General features: G+C 43.6%; 1 protein-coding gene across 1 annotated transcript in view; it reads left to right on the top strand.

Annotated features, from left to right (window-relative positions):
• LOC106593279 (ADP-ribosylation factor-like protein 6-interacting protein 1) overlaps window positions 1-21978 on the top strand; it is a 48305-nt gene that overhangs the window by 15459 nt on the left and 10868 nt on the right. Inside the window, exons 3-5 of the mRNA XM_045719646.2 lie at window positions 15544-15663; window positions 20942-21059; window positions 21327-21411. Of these exons, the coding sequence (XP_045575602.1) occupies window positions 15544-15663; window positions 20942-21059; window positions 21327-21411 (323 nt within the window). The remainder of the gene's footprint in view (window positions 1-15543; window positions 15664-20941; window positions 21060-21326; window positions 21412-21978) is intronic.

Here is a 21978-nt window from a genome sequence, read left to right on the forward strand (position 1 = left end):
TTGCACTTTTACTTTTCTCCAACACTTTGTTTTGCGTTATTTAAACCAAATTGAACATGTTTCATTATTTATTTGAGGCTAAATTGATTTTATTGATGTATTATATTAAGTTAAAATAAGTGTTCATTCAGTATTGTTGTAATTGTCATTGTATGTAGAATAGCATGAAACTGCACATTTCTCTGCCCTATAACAAAATGTGTTACTGTAGGAAGCTAGCTAAATGTTACTGTAGGAAGCTAGCTAAATGTGTTACTGTAGGAAGCTAGCTAAATGTGTTACTGTAGGAAGCTAGCTAAATGTGTTACTGTAGGAAGCTAGCTAAAATGTGTTAATGTAGGAAGCTAGCTAACTTCCTGCATTAACACATTTTGCTATGGGGCAGAGAAATGTGCACTTAGGGAGCCTTTCACTTATACTGTGTTTCCAAAATACCGCTCAAGAGAGGCATAATGTCAAACTGGAACTGCAGGAAATGCATTTTAACATGTGAAAATAATTATCTGGAGGACCTGGAGCTGCTTTCTTGTCAAGACATTAAGAATTCTAGGGAAGAAGGAACAAAATGTCGCTGTTTTTCTTAGTAAGAGACAGATGTGTGTAGTAGCCTAAGCACTTCATCAACGACGACGACTAAGATTCAGAAATGCTGGGGGAAACGTAGAACTCTGACAGCTCTTGCTTCTGTATTCTCATGGGCTGGATATGCTGCTGCTCCAAAATGGAGGGTGCTGCAGAGGTATGTAGTTTCTCATTGCAGTTTGAGTGGATCTTATTGTGTTGTAACCATTGCACCATATCATGTAGACAGTTGTGCCCTGTCTTTATGACACGGGGTTGAGGAGATAACAGAGTAATTGTCATCTTACATTGCAGAATACACAGAATAAAAATAAAAGGTTTTGCATTTACATTATTTAGGATCTTGTCTACTTGTCAATCTACAATGTCTGTGTTAGCTAGCCATGGTTTATTTGCATGACATTTCATGCCTTTAACAACTGGAATGCATGGCCCCAGGAACCCCCTGGTGTAGGCCTATTAGTGTGGAGTGCATGGTCCCAGGAACCCCCTGGTGTAGGCCTATTAGTGTGGAGTGCATGGTCCCAGGAACCCCCTGGTGTAGGCCTATTAGTGTGGAGTGCATGGTCCCAGGAACCCCCTGGTGTAGGCCTATTAGTGTGGAGTGCATGGTCCCAGGAACCCCCTGGTGTAGGCCTATTAGTGTGGAGTGCATGGTCCCAGGAACCCCCTGGTGTAGGCCTATTAGTGTGGAGTGCATGGTCCCAGGAACCCCCTGGTGTAGGCCTATTAGTGTGGAGTGCATGGTCCCAGGAACCCCCTGGTGTAGGCCTATTAGTGTGGAGTGCATGGTCCCAGGAACCCCCTGGTGTAGGCCTATTAGCGTGGAGTGCATGGTCCCAGGAACCCCCTGGTGTAGGCCTATTAGCGTGGAGTGCATGGTCCCAGGAACCCCCTGGTGTAGGCCTATTAGGTTTGCTAGTAGTCTGGTCTATTGTGTATTCATAACCCCCACCTCACCTGTCCATTATGGCCATGATTATCCTAACAATATAATTTACTTTTAGCCCCATTGCCTTAACATTATTGCCCATAATACCTGGCTCCAGGAACCCCCTGGTGTAGGCCTATTAGCGTGGAGTGCATGGTCCCAGGAACCCCCTGGGGTATAAGAATACTATATGTGCATACAAGGAACAGACTTTTTTCATTCAGCGCTTATTAATGGAAACAGGCTTGATATTGTTGCCTATCGCCTTCCAGTCAAAGGGCTATAGCCTGGTATTGAACGTTCAACGGCTGTAATGAAGCAGATAATAGCACGTCATTTTCAAACATTTACCAAAATGCAAATCTCAGGACAACACTGTTGTAAACAGCTCACCTAATAGGAGACAGAGATGAGCGTCTCCATTAGAAACTTAGAGGGGCATCTATTATCAACAACTAGGATGTGTTGCTAATATGACTAGGAGACGAGTACTGGGTAATGAATGACTAAGCCTTTTTATATCAAATAATTTCCTCTGTGGTTCTATGGATGGATTTTGACTAGGCTCCTTTAGAAGCAAGGTAAGACTTGCCTTCTTTTATTTGAATTAAAGTAAAACAGTTTTCAAACAATTTATACTGCCTCCCGCTCACAGTTCACAGTGGAGGGTGTCGTGGTGATGGCCTGCCTCCCGCTCACAGTGGAGGGTGTCGTGGTGATGGCCTGCCTACCGTTGACTAGCATACGCACTGGAATGGCGAATGGGAGGCTTTAATTACCAGTTAAGATTGCCCAACATACTGCTTTATCGTGGCCATCAAGTCAACACACTATTAAATTTAGAATTGTTATTTGTTGCACAACGACTTGTCTTCCAAAAGGCTGTTTTACTCCAGGAGCATGTCTGTGAAGCTGCCGCTCACGCTGTCTGACAGGTGAAGGGCTATTCCGCTCCTCAGACTAGGTTCTGTATGCTGTGAGCGTGTCATAAGACACACACAAGCCAATTTAATACAATTAAACAATGCAAATTTACCTATGGACTGATTTTAGCATAGTCAAATATATTTTCGGTGGCTAACTGATTAGAGGTTAACATCTCTATTTGTAACCCCTCCCCATATCGATAGGGGCAATTAATATCCTAACAACTTTTAGCACGATGGCCATAACAAAAAAGTTTGACGGATTGTAAACATGTCACTTTACTTTTGTGTGTTAAAATGGGAGAGAAAAAATCTTTGTCAATACACCTAACTGTAATAATTTGGCATTTGAGAATGTGGGCAAGGAACTGCCACTGACTGATAAACCCGATGTGACTTGATACCTCCTGTTATAAAATGGATCAGGCATGTACATCACTGTGAAGACGTGTCTAGTGTAATATAAACCACCACATCACTGTGAAGACATGTCTAGTGTAATATAAACTACCACATCACTGTGAAGACATGTCTAGTGTAATATAAACCACATGTACATCACTGTGAAGACATGTCTAGTGTAATATAAACCACCACATCACTGTGAAGACATGTCTAGTGTAATATAAACCACATGTACATCACTGTGAAGACATGTCTAGTGTAATATAAACCACCACATCACTGTGAAGACATGTCTAGTGTAATATAAACCACCACATCACTGTGAAGATGTGTCTAGTGTAATATAAACCACCACATCACTGTGAAGACATGTCTAGTGTAATATAAACCACCACATCACTGTGAAGACATGTCTAGTGTAATATAAACCACCACATCACTGTGAAGACATGTCTAGTGTAATATAAACCACATGTACATCACTGTGAAGACGTGTCTAGTGTAATATAAACCACCACATCACTGTGAAGACATGTCTAGTGTAATATAAACCACCACATCACTGTGAAGACATGTCTAGTGTAATATAAACCACCACATCACTGTGAAGACATGTCTAGTGTAATATAAACCACCACATCACTGTGAAGACATGTCTAGTGTAATATAAACCACCACATCACTGTGAAGACATGTCTAGTGTAATATAAACCACCACATCACTGTGAAGACATGTCTAGTGTAATATAAACCACCACATCACTGTGAAGACGTGTCTAGTGTAATATAAACCACATGTACATCACTGTGAAGACGTGTCTAGTGTAATATAAACCACCACATCACTGTGAAGACATGTCTAGTGTAATATAAACCACCACATCACTGTGAAGACGTGTCTAGTGTAATATAAACCACATGTACATCACTGTGAAGACATGTCTAGTGTAATATAAACCACATGTACATCACTGTGAAGACATGTCTAGTGTAATATAAACCACCACATCACTGTGAAGACATGTCTAGTGTAATATAAACCACATGTACATCACTGTGAAGACGTGTCTAGTGTAATATAAACCACCACATCACTGTGAAGACATGTCTAGTGTAATATAAACCACCACATCACTGTGAAGACGTGTCTAGTGTAATATAAACCACATGTACATCACTGTGAAGACATGTCTAGTGTAATATAAACCACCACATCACTGTGAAGACATGTCTAGTGTAATATAAACCACCACATCACTGTGAAGACGTGTCTAGTGTAATATAAACTACCACATCACTGTGAAGACGTGTCTAGTGTAATATAAACCACCACATCACTGTGAAGACATGTCTAGTGTAATATAAACCACCACATCACTGTGAAGACATGTCTAGTGTAATATAAACCACCACATCACTGTGAAGACATGTCTAGTGTAATATAAACCACCACATCACTGTGAAGACGTGTCTAGTGTAATATAAACCACATGTACATCACTGTGAAGACATGTCTAGTGTAATATAAACCACATGTACATCACTGTGAAGACATGTCTAGTGTAATATAAACTACCACATCACTGTGAAGACATGTCTAGTGTAATATAAACCACATGTACATCACTGTGAAGACATGTCTAGTGTAATATAAACCACATGTACATCACTGTGAAGACATGTCTAGTGTAATATAAACCACATGTACATCACTGTGAAGACATGTCTAGTGTAATATAAACCACATGTACATCACTGTGAAGACATGTCTAGTGTAATATAAACCACATGTACATCACTGTGAAGACATGTCTAGTGTAATATAAACCACATGTACATCACTGTGAAGACATGTCTAGTGTAATATAAACCACATGTACATCACTGTGAAGACATGTCTAGTGTAATATAAACTACCACATCACTGTGAAGACATGTCTAGTGTAATATAAACCACCACATCACTGTGAAGACATGTCTAGTGTAATATAAACCACCACATCACTGTGAAGACATGTCTAGTGTAATATAAACCACATGTACATCACTGTGAAGACATGTCTAGTGTAATATAAACTACCACATCACTGTGAAGACATGTCTAGTGTAATATAAACCACCACATCACTGTGAAGACATGTCTAGTGTAATATAAACCACATGTACATCACTGTGAAGACATGTCTAGTGTAATATAAACCACCACATCACTGTGAAGACATGTCTAGTGTAATATAAACCACCACATCACTGTGAAGACGTGTCTAGTGTAATATAAACCACATGTACATCACTGTGAAGACGTGTCTAGTGTAATATAAACCACCACATCACTGTGAAGACATGTCTAGTGTAATATAAACCACCACATCACTGTGAAGACGTGTCTAGTGTAATATAAACCACATGTACATCACTGTGAAGACGTGTCTAGTGTAATATAAACCACATGTACATCACTGTGAAGACATGTCTAGTGTAATATAAACCACATGTACATCACTGTGAAGACATGTCTAGTGTAATATAAACCACATGTACATCACTGTGAAGACATGTCTAGTGTAATATAAACCACATGTACATCACTGTGAAGACATGTCTAGTGTAATATAAACCACATGTACATCACTGTGAAGACATGTCTAGTGTAATATAAACCACATGTACATCACTGTGAAGACATGTCTAGTGTAATATAAACCACATGTACATCACTGTGAAGACATGTCTAGTGTAATATAAACCACCACATCACTGTGAAGACATGTCTAGTGTAATATAAACCACATGTACATCACTGTGAAGACATGTCTAGTGTAATATAAACCACCACATCACTGTGAAGACATGTCTAGTGTAATATAAACTACCACATCACTGTGAAGACATGTCTAGTGTAATATAAACCACCACATCACTGTGAAGACATGTCTAGTGTAATATAAACCACCACATCACTGTGAAGACATGTCTAGTGTAATATAAACCACCACATCACTGTGAAGACATGTCTAGTGTAATATAAACCACCACATCACTGTGAAGACATGTCTAGTGTAATATAAACTACCACATCACTGTGAAGACATGTCTAGTGTAATATAAACTACCACATCACTGTGAAGACATGTCTAGTGTAATATAAACCACATGTACATCACTGTGAAGACATGTCTAGTGTAATATAAACCACCACATCACTGTGAAGACGTGTCTAGTGTAATATAAACCACATGTACATCACTGTGAAGACGTGTCTAGTGTAATATAAACCACCACATCACTGTGAAGACATGTCTAGTGTAATATAAACCACATGTACATCACTGTGAAGACATGTCTAGTGTAATATAAACTACCACATCACTGTGAAGACGTGTCTAGTGTAATATAAACCACATGTACATCACTGTGAAGACATGTCTAGTGTAATATAAACCACATGTACATCACTGTGAAGACATGTCTAGTGTAATATAAACCACCACATCACTGTGAAGACATGTCTAGTGTAATATAAACCACCACATCACTGTGAAGACATGTCTAGTGTAATATAAACCACCACATCACTGTGAAGACATGTCTAGTGTAATATAAACCACATGTACATCACTGTGAAGACATGTCTAGTGTAATATAAACTACCACATCACTGTGAAGACATGTCTAGTGTAATATAAACTACCACATCACTGTGAAGACATGTCTAGTGTAATATAAACCACCACATCACTGTGAAGACATGTCTAGTGTAATATAAACCACATGTACATCACTGTGAAGACATGTCTAGTGTAATATAAACCACCACATCACTGTGAAGACGTGTCTAGTGTAATATAAACCACATGTACATCACTGTGAAGACGTGTCTAGTGTAATATAAACCACCACATCACTGTGAAGACATGTCTAGTGTAATATAAACCACATGTACATCACTGTGAAGACATGTCTAGTGTAATATAAACCACATGTACATCACTGTGAAGACGTGTCTAGTGTAATATAAACCACATGTACATCACTGTGAAGACGTGTCTAGTGTAATATAAACCACCACATCACTGTGAAGACATGTCTAGTGTAATATAAACCACCACATCACTGTGAAGACATGTCTAGTGTAATATAAACCACCACATCACTGTGAAGACATGTCTAGTGTAATATAAACCACATGTACATCACTGTGAAGACATGTCTAGTGTAATATAAACCACCACATCACTGTGAAGACATGTCTAGTGTAATATAAACCACCACATCACTGTGAAGACATGTCTAGTGTAATATAAACCACATGTACATCACTGTGAAGACATGTCTAGTGTAATATAAACCACCACATCACTGTGAAGACATGTCTAGTGTAATATAAACCACATGTACATCACTGTGAAGACATGTCTAGTGTAATATAAACCACCACATCACTGTGAAGACCTGTCTAGTGTAATATAAACCACCACATCACTGTGAAGACGTGTCTAGTGTAATATAAACCACCACATCACTGTGAAGACATGTCTAGTGTAATATAAACCACCACATCACTGTGAAGACATGTCTAGTGTAATATAAACCACCACATCACTGTGAAGACATGTCTAGTGTAATATAAACTACCACATCACTGTGAAGACATGTCTAGTGTAATATAAACCACATGTACATCACTGTGAAGACATGTCTAGTGTAATATAAACCACCACATCACTGTGAAGACATGTCTAGTGTAATATAAACCACCACATCACTGTGAAGACATGTCTAGTGTAATATAAACCACCACATCACTGTGAAGACATGTCTAGTGTAATATAAACCACCACATCACTGTGAAGACATGTCTAGTGTAATATAAACCACATGTACATCACTGTGAAGACATGTCTAGTGTAATATAAACCACATGTACATCACTGTGAAGACATGTCTAGTGTAATATAAACCACCACATCACTGTGAAGACATGTCTAGTGTAATATAAACCACCACATCACTGTGAAGACATGTCTAGTGTAATATAAACCACATGTACATCACTGTGAAGACATGTCTAGTGTAATATAAACCACATGTACATCACTGTGAAGACATGTCTAGTGTAATATAAACCACATGTACATCACTGTGAAGACATGTCTAGTGTAATATAAACCACATGTACATCACTGTGAAGACATGTCTAGTGTAATATAAACCACATGTACATCACTGTGAAGACATGTCTAGTGTAATATAAACCACCACATCACTGTGAAGACATGTCTAGTGTAATATAAACCACCACATCACTGTGAAGACATGTCTAGTGTAATATAAACCACCACATCACTGTGAAGACATGTCTAGTGTAATATAAACCACCACATCACTGTGAAGACATGTCTAGTGTAATATAAACCACCACATCACTGTGAAGACGTGTCTAGTGTAATATAAACCACCACATCACTGTGAAGACGTGTCTAGTGTAATATAAACCACCACATCACTGTGAAGACGTGTCTAGTGTAATATAAACCACCACATCACTGTGAAGACGTGTCTAGTGTAATATAAACCACCACATCACTGTGAAGACGTGTCTAGTGTAATATAAACCACCACATCACTGTGAAGACGTGTCTAGTGTAATATAAACCACCACATCACTGTGAAGACGTGTCTAGTGTAATATAAACCACCACATCACTGTGAAGACATGTCTAGTGTAATATAAACCACATGTACATCACTGTGAAGACATGTCTAGTGTAATATAAACCACCACATCACTGTGAAGACATGTCTAGTGTAATATAAACCACCACATCACTGTGAAGACATGTCTAGTGTAATATAAACCACATGTACATCACTGTGAAGACATGTCTAGTGTAATATAAACCACCACATCACTGTGAAGACATGTCTAGTGTAATATAAACCACCACATCACTGTGAAGACATGTCTAGTGTAATATAAACCACATGTACATCACTGTGAAGACATGTCTAGTGTAATATAAACCACATGTACATCACTGTGAAGACATGTCTAGTGTAATATAAACCACATGTACATCACTGTGAAGACATGTCTAGTGTAATATAAACCACCACATCACTGTGAAGACATGTCTAGTGTAATATAAACCACCACATCACTGTGAAGACGTGTCTAGTGTAATATAAACCACATGTACATCACTGTGAAGACATGTCTAGTGTAATATAAACCACATGTACATCACTGTGAAGACATGTCTAGTGTAATATAAACCACATGTACATCACTGTGAAGACATGTCTAGTGTAATATAAACCACCACATCACTGTGAAGACGTGTCTAGTGTAATATAAACCACATGTACATCACTGTGAAGACGTGTCTAGTGTAATATAAACCACCACATCACTGTGAAGACATGTCTAGTGTAATATAAACCACATGTACATCACTGTGAAGACATGTCTAGTGTAATATAAACCACCACATCACTGTGAAGACATGTCTAGTGTAATATAAACCACCACATCACTGTGAAGACATGTCTAGTGTAATATAAACCACCACATCACTGTGAAGACATGTCTAGTGTAATATAAACCACCACATCACTGTGAAGACATGTCTAGTGTAATATAAACCACCACATCACTGTGAAGACATGTCTAGTGTAATATAAACCACCACATCACTGTGAAGACATGTCTAGTGTAATATAAACCACATGTACATCACTGTGAAGACATGTCTAGTGTAATATAAACCACATGTACATCACTGTGAAGACATGTCTAGTGTAATATAAACCACATGTACATCACTGTGAAGACATGTCTAGTGTAATATAAACCACATGTACATCACTGTGAAGACATGTCTAGTGTAATATAAACCACATGTACATCACTGTGAAGACATGTCTAGTGTAATATAAACCACATGTACATCACTGTGAAGACATGTCTAGTGTAATATAAACCACATGTACATCACTGTGAAGACATGTCTAGTGTAATATAAACCACATGTACATCACTGTGAAGACATGTCTAGTGTAATATAAACCACCACATCACTGTGAAGACATGTCTAGTGTAATATAAACCACCACATCACTGTGAAGACATGTCTAGTGTAATATAAACCACATGTACATCACTGTGAAGACGTGTCTAGTGTAATATAAACCACATGTACATCACTGTGAAGACATGTCTAGTGTAATATAAACCACATGTACATCACTGTGAAGACATGTCTAGTGTAATATAAACCACATGTACATCACTGTGAAGACATGTCTAGTGTAATATAAACCACATGTACATCACTGTGAAGACATGTCTAGTGTAATATAAACCACATGTACATCACTGTGAAGACATGTCTAGTGTAATATAAACCACATGTACATCACTGTGAAGACATGTCTAGTGTAATATAAACCACCACATCACTGTGAAGACATGTCTAGTGTAATATAAACCACATGTACATCACTGTGAAGACATGTCTAGTGTAATATAAACCACATGTACATCACTGTGAAGACATGTCTAGTGTAATATAAACCACATGTACATCACTGTGAAGACATGTCTAGTGTAATATAAACCACATGTACATCACTGTGAAGACATGTCTAGTGTAATATAAACCACCACATCACTGTGAAGACATGTCTAGTGTAATATAAACCACCACATCACTGTGAAGACATGTCTAGTGTAATATAAACCACCACATCACTGTGAAGACATGTCTAGTGTAATATAAACCACCACATCACTGTGAAGACATGTCTAGTGTAATATAAACCACCACATCACTGTGAAGACGTGTCTAGTGTAATATAAACCACCACATCACTGTGAAGACATGTCTAGTGTAATATAAACCACCACATCACTGTGAAGACATGTCTAGTGTAATATAAACCACCACATCACTGTGAAGACGTGTCTAGTGTAATATAAACCACATGTACATCACTGTGAAGACGTGTCTAGTGTAATATAAACCACCACATCACTGTGAAGACGTGTCTAGTGTAATATAAACCACCACATCACTGTGAAGACATGTCTAGTGTAATATAAACCACCACATCACTGTGAAGACATGTCTAGTGTAATATAAACTACCACATCACTGTGAAGACATGTCTAGTGTAATATAAACCACATGTACATCACTGTGAAGACGTGTCTAGTGTAATATAAACCACATGTACATCACTGTGAAGACGTGTCTAGTGTAATATAAACCACATGTACATCACTGTGAAGACGTGTCTAGTGTAATATAAACCACCACATCACTGTGAAGACGTGTCTAGTGTAATATAAACCACCACATCACTGTGAAGACGTGTCTAGTGTAATATAAACCACCACATCACTGTGAAGACGTGTCTAGTGTAATATAAACCACCACATCACTGTGAAGACGTGTCTAGTGTAATATAAACCACCACATCACTGTGAAGACGTGTCTAGTGTAATATAAACCACCACATCACTGTGAAGACATGTCTAGTGTAATATAAACCACCACATCACTGTGAAGACATGTCTAGTGTAATATAAACTACCACATCACTGTGAAGACATGTCTAGTGTAATATAAACCACCACATCACTGTGAAGACATGTCTAGTGTAATATAAACCACATGTACATCACTGTGAAGACATGTCTAGTGTAATATAAACCACATGTACATCACTGTGAAGACATGTCTAGTGTAATATAAACCACATGTACATCACTGTGAAGACATGTCTAGTGTAATATAAACCACCACATCACTGTGAAGACATGTCTAGTGTAATATAAACCACATGTACATCACTGTGAAGACATGTCTAGTGTAATATAAACCACCACATCACTGTGAAGACATGTCTAGTGTAATATAAACCACCACATCACTGTGAAGACATGTCTAGTGTAATATAAACCACCACATCACTGTGAAGACATGTCTAGTGTAATATAAACCACATGTACATCACTGTGAAGACATGTCTAGTGTAATATAAACCACCACATCACTGTGAAGACGTGTCTAGTGTAATATAAACCACCACATCACTGTGAAGACATGTCTAGTGTAATATAAACCACATGTACATCACTGTGAAGACATGTCTAGTGTAATATAAACCACCACATCACTGTGAAGACGTGTCTAGTGTAATATAAACCACCACATCACTGTGAAGACATGTCTAGTGTAATATAAACCACCACATCACTGTGAAGACATGTCTAGTGTAATATAAACCACCACATCACTGTGAAGACGTGTCTAGTGTAATATAAACCACCACATCACTGTGAAGACGTGTCTAGTGTAATATAAACCACATGTACATCACTGTGAAGACATGTCTAGTGTAATATAAACCACATGTACATCACTGTGAAGACATGTCTAGTGTAATATAAACCACATGTACATCACTGTGAAGACATGTCTAGTGTAATATAAACCACATGTACATCACTGTGAAGACATGTCTAGTGTAATATAAACCACATGTACATCACTGTGAAGACATGTCTAGTGTAATATAAACCACATGTACATCACTGTGAAGACATGTCTAGTGTAATATAAACCACCACATCACTGTGAAGACATGTCTAGTGTAATATAAACCACCACATCACTGTGAAGACATGTCTAGTGTAATATAAACCACCACATCACTGTGAAGACATGTCTAGTGTAATATAAACCACCACATCACTGTGAAGACATGTCTAGTGTAATATAAACCACCACATCACTGTGAAGACATGTCTAGTGTAATATAAACCACCACATCACTGTGAAGACATGTCTAGTGTAATATAAACCACCACATCACTGTGAAGACATGTCTAGTGTAATATAAACCACCACATCACTGTGAAGACATGTCTAGTGTAATATAAACCACCACTGTTCCTGTTGCATCAGCTACTCTACCTGTATTTTGTGAAATCCAAACCTCAATCATTTAGTGTGTTTACCATATAAACATGTCTAACTGCACTCTGAATTCATTGTGTAGGTGAGTCCCACCTGCCCAAGCCTAATTTACCACTTAAACACTGTTACAGAGGAGAGACCTGAGGAGGAGGACCTGGTTAGAAGACCACTCCAGGATGAACATAGCCACACAGACTTTTGGGCTGCACATACAACACTTACTAACATTGTGTTTAGTTTTTTATATGCAACCAAGTGTCTTCACTGTTCTCTCTGGGTGGGTGGAGGTTCAATGTTCCCTTTTTTACTTATATTATAAAAGTAACAATACTTGCTTTATTGGTCCATTTGCATGGATATTCTTTATTTTTGCCGTCACTGTACCTAACCTGACACACAACACACATCACAGGCTGGGCGCAGGACATACCTGGGACTTTGACTTTACGAGTCCTGGGAGTCTTCTGCTTCCTGAAAACTAGGGTAGACCCCATAAGGAGACAGATGTTTGTCTGGAATGACATTGACCACGGATGATGGGAGAGGAGACTGGACCTTCTGGACCCATTGTCTCATTGTGGTGGAACCACTCAAAAATGCTGCAGTATGAGACCAGTCTGAACTGTCTGGGATGACCACTATAGATCACCAGGTGGATTTGAGAATCTGGAGCAGCAGTCATGTACTTGGAATAGTTGCTTTTTTTCACAATATGACACAAGTTATGTTTTGATATTTCAAGTTCAATGTGTAGGCCTATATCTCCTATTCTAATAAAATATGCCAAAAAGATTGATTAATGTGAAAACATATCTGCACTGCGTTTGGGCTAGTATAAAAACCCATAACCGTCCAGCTCATAGAGGTTTATGATCAGAGATCATTCAGTAAAGTCAAGTTTAGCTACTTACTTGTAGGATAACTGTCCATTTGGTTCAGCTGAAATGGAGTCTGCAATTTATTTTTGGGATCCGGACAAATGTTTCCATGACGCCAGAGTTGATGTGGGCAGCAAGATCCCTGTGTTCCTCATCAATCACGTTCTCTGCTGTATAAGCTTTCTTAATGAGTTCGCAATGGAGCACAGTTGCCACAACTGCACCACCCATCTGCTGTCTTCACTTCTCCCTGTATAACTCATCTGTAACGCTAGGCTACTGTCTTCACTTCTCCCTGTATAACTCATCTGTAACGCTAGGCTACTGTCTTCACTTCTCCCTGTATAACTCATCTGTAACGCTAGGCTACTGTCTTCACTTCTCCCTGTATAACTCATCTGTAACGCTAGGCTACTGTCTTCACTTCTCCCTGTATAACTCATCTGTAACGCTAGGCTACTGTCTTCACTTCTCCCTGTATAACTCATCTGTAACGCTAGGCTACTGTCTTCACTTCTCCCTGTATAACTCATCTGTAACGCTAGGCTACTGTCTTCACTTCTCCCTGTATAACTCATCTGTAACGCTAGGCTACTGTCTTCACTTCTGCCTGTATAACTCATCTGTAACGCTAGGCTGCTGTCTTCACTTCTGCCTGTATAACTCATCTGTAACGCTAGGCTGCTGTCTTCACTTCTCCCTGTATAACTCATCTGTAACGCTAGGCTGCTGTCTTCACTTCTCCCTGTATAACTCATCTGTAACGCTAGGCTGCTGTCTTCACTTCTCCCTGTATAACTCATCTGTAACGCTAGGCTACTGTCTTCACTTCTGCCTGTATAACTCATCTGTAACGCTAGGCTGCTGTCTTCACTTCTCCCTGTATAACTCATCTGTAACGCTAGGCTGCTGTCTTCACTTCTCACTGTATAACTCATCTGTAACGCTAGGCTACTGTCTTCACTTCTCCCTGTATAACTCATCTGTAACGCTAGGCTGCTGTCTTCACTTCTCCCTGTATAACTCATCTGTAACGCTAGGCTACTGTCTTCACTTCTGCCTGTATAACTCATCTGTAACGCTAGGCTGCTGTCTTCACTTCTGCCCAGAAAAAAACTTGCATCTGTGATTGTGAATAAGGGTCATACATGCACTTTATGTAAAAGGCCACTCAAAAATGTGGAGTTTTGTCACATATCTAGAGATCTGTGGCATTTTGTTTTGAGGGAGCGTGCAATTGACATGCTGACTGCAGGAAGGTCCGCCAGAGCTGTTACTAGAGAATTTAATGTCAATTTCTCAACCATAAGCCGCTTCCAAAGTCATTTTAGAGAATTTGGCAGAACGTCCAACCGGCTTTACAACTGCAGACCACGTGTTGGCGTCGTGTGGTTGAGCGGTTTGCTGATGTCAACATTGTGAACACGGTGCCCTTCGGTGGGGTAATGGGCAGGCATAAGCTACGGACGACCAACACAATTGCATTTTATCGACAGCAATTTGAATGCACAGAGAAACTGTGATGAGATTGAGGCCCATTGTCGTGCCATTCATAGGGCCTAATGAATTTATTTCAATTGACTGATTTCCTTATTTGAACAGTAACTCGGTAAAATCACAGTTAAAAAAAAATCTGTTAAATCGCAGGTTGCGTTTTATATTTCTGTTCGGTATAGAAATGTAGCTTTTCAGAACCCTTGATAGAATACCTCATTTCTCTGGTGTTCGCTTGTTTTGACTTGCAGTGGAATTGAGACATCTGACCCTCCCCCTCCCGCTCTCTCTCCCCCGCTCTCTCTCCCCCGCTCTCTCTCTCTCGCCCCTCCTTCCTCCAGGATGACCTACTACCTGGACCCCTCGGTGCTGACCGGCCTATCCTGCACTGTCATGCTGCTGTGTCTGTCTGACTACCTGGTGCCTACCCTCGCACCCCGCATCTTCGGATCCAACAAGTGGTGAGAGCCTGGGGGTATATCTGGGGTACGGGGTGGGTGGGTATATCGGGGGTACAGGGTGGGTGGGTATATCGGGGGTATAGGGTGGAAGGGGTATATCTAGGGCAGAGGAGTTTGGTATCATTTGTGGGTGAAGGGGTGGGGGTGTCTGCTTAGGGGAGAGGGCAGCAGAACTTTAGGGGTTGTTGGCAGGGAGTAGGGCTTGTTTGTAGGGGTTCTGGGGACGGTGTGTTTGGGAACATGGTGTGATATTAGTTGAACATGACACCAGCGTACATCTAACGGATCCAGGCAGTGTTGTGTTAAATCACTTGTAATTACAGTTGTTAAAGCAGTGCTGATGTACAAATGAGAGAGAGGAGGAAAGTTACCAGCGTTTTCCAGCTCTAATCAACCTCTTGGGTCTGTCCTACAAACTCTCACATGGCTAACATGTACTCCTAGTGTAGTGTGTTGGGCTGTTTCCCAAATAGCACCCTATTCCCCATTTAGTGCGCTACTTTTACCCAGGGCCCATAGAGAATAGGGTGCCATTTGGGACGTAGTCTGCGTTTTCTCCCTCACTTTAATTCTTTCTCCCGCTCTCTTACCCTCCCATCCCCTCTCCTTCAGTGGTTCAGTCGTAACAGGGAACCAGGACCGGATTAAGTGACGTTCTACAGTTAGTGGTGTATCAGGACTGTCTCTGGTCTACAGTTAGTGGTGTATCAGGACTGTCTCTGGTCTACAGTTAGTGGTGTATCAGGACTGGCTCCGGTCTACAGTTAGTGGTGTATCAGGACTGTCTCTGGTCTACAGTTAGTGGTGTATCAGGACTGTCTCTGGTCTACAGTTAGTGGTGTATCAGGACTGTCTCTGGTCTACAGTTAGTGGTGTATCAGGACTGTCTCCGGTCTACAGTTAGTGGTGTATCAGGACTGGCTCCGGTCTACAGTTAGTGGTGTATCAGGACTGGCTCCGGTCTACAGTTAGTGGTGTATCAGGACTGGCTCCGGTCTACAGTTAGTGGTGTATCAGGACTGGCTCTGGTCTACAGTTAGTGGTGTATCAGGACTGGCTCCGGTCTACAGTTAGTGGTGTATCAGGACTGGCTCCGGTCTACAGTTAGTGGTGTATCAGGACTGGCTCCGGTCTACAGTTAGTGGTGTATCAGGACTGGCTCCGGTCTACAGTTAGTGGTGTATCAGGACTGGCTCCGGTCTACAGTTAGTGGTGTATCAGGACTGGCTCCGGTCTACAGTTAGTGGTGTATCAGGACTGGCTCCGGTCTACAGTTAGTGGTGTATCAGGACTGGCTCCGGTCTACAGTTAGTGGTGTATCAGGACTGGCTCCGGTCTACAGTTAGTGGTGTATCAGGACTGGCTCCGGTCTACAGTTAGTGGTGTATCAGGACTGGCTCCGGTCTACAGTTAGTGGTGTATCAGGACTGGCTCCGGTCTACAGTTAGTGGTGTATCAGGACTGGCTCCGGTCTACAGTTAGTGGTGTATCAGGACTGGCTCCGGTCTACAGTTAGTGGTGTATCAGGACTGGCTCCGGTCTACAGTTAGTGGTGTATCAGGACTGGCTCTGGTCTACAGTTAGTGGTGTATCAGGACTGGCTCTGGTCTACAGTTAGTGGTGTATCAGGACTGGCTCTGGTCTACAGTTAGTGGTGTATCAGGACTGGCTCTGGTCTACAGTTAGTGGTGTATCAGGACTGGCTCTGGTCTACAGTTAGTGGTGTATCAGGACTGGCTCTGGTCTACAGTTAGTGGTGTATCAGGACTGGCTCTGGTCTACAGTTAGTGGTGTATCAGGACTGGCTCCGGTCTACAGTTAGTGGTGTCTCTGGTCTACAGTTAGTGGTGTCTCTGGTCTACAGTTAGTGGTGTCTCTGGTCTACAGTTAGTGGTGTCTCCGGTCTACAGTTAGTGGTGTATCAGGGCTGTCTCTGGCGCCGGCCTACAGTTAGTGGTGTATCAGGACTGGCTCCGGTGCCGGTCTGCAGTTAGTGGTGTATCAGGACTGTCTCTGGCGCCGGTCTGCAGTTAGTGGTGTATCAGGACTGGCGCCGGTCTGCAGTTAGTGGTGTATCAGGACTGGCGCCGGTCTGCAGTTAGTGGTGTATCAGGACTGGCGCCGGTCTACAGTTAGTGGTGTATCAGGACTGGCGCCGGTCTACAGTTAGTGGTGTATCAGGACTGGCGCCGGTCTACAGTTAGTGGTGTATCAGGACTGTCTCCGGTCTACAGTTAGTGGTGTATCAGGACTGTCTCCGGTCTACAGTTAGTGGTGTATCAGGACTGTCTCCGGTCTACAGTTAGTGGTGTATCAGGACTGTCTCTGGCTCCGGTCTACAGTTTAGTATTTTGTATTTGTATGCCAAGGCATACAAATACAGTGAAATGACTTTCCTACAAGCTCTTTCCCAACAAGGCAATAATCAATATGACATTTTAGTCATTTACCAGACGCTCTTATCCAGAACGACTTACAGGAGCAATTAGGGTTAAGTGCCTTGTTCAATGGCACATCCACATATGTTTCACCTCGTCTGCTCGGGGATTCAAACCAGCAACCTTTCGGTTACTGGCCCAACGCTCTTACCCGCTAGGCTGCCTGCTGACCTTTGGAAGGAAAGGAGATGAGAGGGGGTAGGATTTAGATTTGCCTCCATGTAGCCCATTAGAGGATTTAGAGGTGTTTCTATGTAGCCCATTAGAGGATTTAGAGGTGTTTCTATGTAGCCCATTAGAGGATTTAGAGGTGTTTCTATGTAGCCCATTAGAGGATTTAGAGGTGTTTCTATGTAGCCCATTAGAGGATTTAGAGGTGTTTCTATGTAGCCCATTAGAGGATTTAGAGGTGTTTCTATGTAGCCCATTAGAGGATTTAGAGGTGTTTCTATGTAGCCCATTAGAGGATTTAGAGGTGTTTCTATGTAGCCCATTAGAGGATTTAGAGGGGTCTCTGTGGCCCGTTAGAGGTGTCTCTGTGGCCCATTAGAGGTGGATTTGGAGCCGGGTTTGCAGACGCATACACACACACACACTTACTTAGAGGACCTGCATACATACAAGCCCTACACACACACACTGGGTCTATTTCAGTGTCTGGCAGTGAGTCCTGCTGGTTCAAAAGCCCATGTTCTGACCTGAGCCTGAAATAGGTAGTTGTGGCTCAGCAGAAATGAAGGGCACTTCCCAACTGCCTTATCAATGGGCCCATATGATATCTGATACTCATCTCATTCTACTGAGCTGGTTCTGATCAAGGGTTCCTGCTCAGATGGATGGAGAGATATAGAGATAGCTGTTGACTGAATAAAACCACTGGTCTGGGATATAATGGTAATAATATCACTCTCCTCCTCCTTCCTCTCCCTCTTTTCCTTCTCCCCTCCCTTCTCCTCCGTCTCGCTCTCTCCTCCCCTCCCTTCTCCTCCGTCTCGCTCTCTCTCCTCCCCTCCCTTCTCCTCCGTCTCGCTCTCTCTCCTCCCCTCCCTTCTCCTCCGTCTCGCTCTCTCTCCTCCCCTCCCTTCTCCTCCGTCTCGCTCTCTCTCCTCCCCTCCCTTCTCCTCCGTCTCGCTCTCTCTCCTCCCCTCCCTTCTCCTCCGTCTCGCTCTCTCTCCTCCCCTCCCTTCTCCTCCGTCTCGCTCTCTCTCCTCCCCTCCCTTCTCCTCCGTCTCGCTCTCTCTCCTCCCCTCCCTTCTCCTCCGTCTCGCTCTCTCTCCTCCCCTCCCTTCTCCTCCGTCTCGCTCTCTCTCCTCCCCTCCCTTCTCCTCCGTCTCGCTCTCTCTCCTCCCCTCCCTTCTCCTCCGTCTCGCTCTCTCTCCTCCCCTCCCTTCTCCTCCGTCTCGCTCTCTCTCCTCCCCTCCCTTCTCCTCCGTCTCGCTCTCTCTCCTCCCCTCCCTTCTCCTCCGTCTCGCTCTCTCTCCTCCCCTCCCTTCTCCTCCGTCTCGCTCTCTCTCCTCCCCTCCCTTCTCCTCCGTCTCGCTCTCTCTCCTCCCCTCCCTTCTCCTCCGTCTCGCTCTCTCTCCTCCCCTCCCTTCTCCTCCGTCTCGCTCTCTCTCCTCCCCTCCCTTCTCCTCCGTCTCGCTCTCTCTCCTCCCCTCCCTTCTCCTCCGTCTCGCTCTCTCTCCTCCCCTCCCTTCTCCTCCGTCTCGCTCTCTCTCCTCCCCTCCCTTCTCCTCCGTCTCGCTCTCGCTCCTCCCCTCCCTTCTCCTCCGTCTCGCTCTCCCCTCCCTTCTCCTCCGTCTCGCTCTCTCCTCCCCTCCCTTCTCCTCCGTCTCGCCCCCCCCCTCCCTTCTCCTCCGTCTCGCTCTCTCTCCTCCCCTCCCTTCTCCTCCGTCTCGCTCTCTCCTCCCCTCCCTTCTCCTCCGTCTCGCTCTCTCTCCTCCCCTCCCTTCTCCTCCGTCTCGCTCTCTCTCCTCCCCTCCCTTCTCCTCCGTCTCGCTCTCTCTCCTCCCCTCCCTTCTCCTCCGTCTCGCTCTCTCTCCTCCCCTCCCTTCTCCTCCGTCTCGCTCTCTCTCCTCCCCTCCCTTCTCCTCCGTCTCGCTCTCTCTCCTCCCCTCCCTTCTCCTCCGTCTCGCTCTCGCTCTCCCCTCCCTTCTCCTCCGTCTCGCTCTCGCTCTCCCCTCCCTTCTCCTCCGTCTCGCTCTCTCCTCCCCTCCCTTCTCCTCCGTCTCGCTCTCTCCTCCCCTCCCTTCTCCTCCGTCTCGCTCTCTCCTCCCCTCCCTTCTCCTCCGTCTCGCTCTCTCCTCCCCTCCCTTCTCCTCCGTCTCGCTCTCTCCTCCCCTCCCTTCTCCTCCGTCTCGCTCTCTCCTCCCCTCCCTTCTCCTCCGTCTCGCTCTCTCCTCCCCTCCCTTCTCCTCCGTCTCGCTCTCTCCTCCCCTCCCTTCTCCTCCGTCTCGCTCTCTCCTCCCCTCCCTTCTCCTCCGTCTCGCTCTCTCCTCCCCTCCCTTCTCCTCCGTCTCGCTCTCTCCTCCCCTCCCTTCTCCTCCGTCTCGCTCTCTCCTCCCCTCCCTTCTCCTCCGTCTCGCTCTCTCCTCCCCTCCCTTCTCCTCCGTCTCGCTCTCTCCTCCCTTCTCCTCCGTCTCGCTCTCTCCTCCCTTCTCCTCCGTCTCGCTCTCTCCTCCTTCTCCTCCGTCTCGCTCTCTCCTCCTTCTCCTCCGTCTCGCTCTCTCCTCCTTCTCGCTTTCTCCTCCGTCTCGCTCTCTCCTCTCCTCCCCTCCCTTCCCTTCTCCTCCGTCTCGCTCTCGCTCTCTCCTCCCCTCCCTTCTCCTCCGTCTCTCCAGGTCTTCAGAGCAGCAGCAGCGTTTCCATGAGATCTGTGGTAACCTGGTGAAGACTCAGCGTCGCATCCTGGGCTGGTGGAAAAGACTCTTCTCACTCAAGGAGGAGAAACCCAAGATGGTACACACCACCACACACCCACACACCACACACCCACACACCACACACCCCACACCACCAACACACCAACACCAACACCACACACCAACACCACACACCAACACACACACACACCCCACACACACCCCCCACACACACCGAGACCCACTGTTTTAGAACAGGGTCTCGTCTGTTATGGAACGGGGGCCTGTCGTCTGTTATGGAACGGGGGCCTGTCGTCTGTTATGGAACGGGGAAGTGATGTCACTTCCGGTTGTCTTCCCACAGTACTTTGCGTCGGTGATCAGCAGTCTGGTGGCGGTGGCCTGGATGGGACAGCAAGTCCACAACCTCTTCCTCACCTACCTGATCGGTACGTACCAACACCTGTCTACCTCCTTACCTGTACCCTACCTACTTACTTACTTACCTACATGCACCCTACCTACCTAACTTTATCTACATGTACCCTACCTACTTGCCTACATGCACCCTACCTACCTTTATCTACATGTACACTACTCACCTGTACCCTACCTCCCTACCTACTTACCTACATGCACCCTACCTACCTAACTTTATCTACATGTACCCTACCTACTTGCCTACATGCACCCTACCTACCTTTATCTACATGTACACTACTCACCTGTACCCAACCTACCTACCTACTTACCTACATGCACCCTACCTACCTTTATCTACATGTACACTACTCACCTGTACCCTACCTACCTCCCTACCTACTTACCTACATGCACCCTACCTACCTTTATCTACATGTACACTACTCACCTGTACCCTACCTCCCTACCTACTTGTACATTACTGACCGATCTACCTACTCTTACCCTACCGACCGACCTACAGTGCCTGTACCCTACCGACGTACTTGTATTCACACCCTTTGACTGGATTAAAATGGACTAAATTGAGATTT

This window comes from Salmo salar, chromosome 06 (assembly GCF_965601325.2).
Source record: "Salmo salar chromosome 06, fSalSal1, whole genome shotgun sequence".
In the NCBI taxonomy this organism is placed as follows: Eukaryota; Metazoa; Chordata; class Actinopteri; order Salmoniformes; family Salmonidae; genus Salmo; species Salmo salar.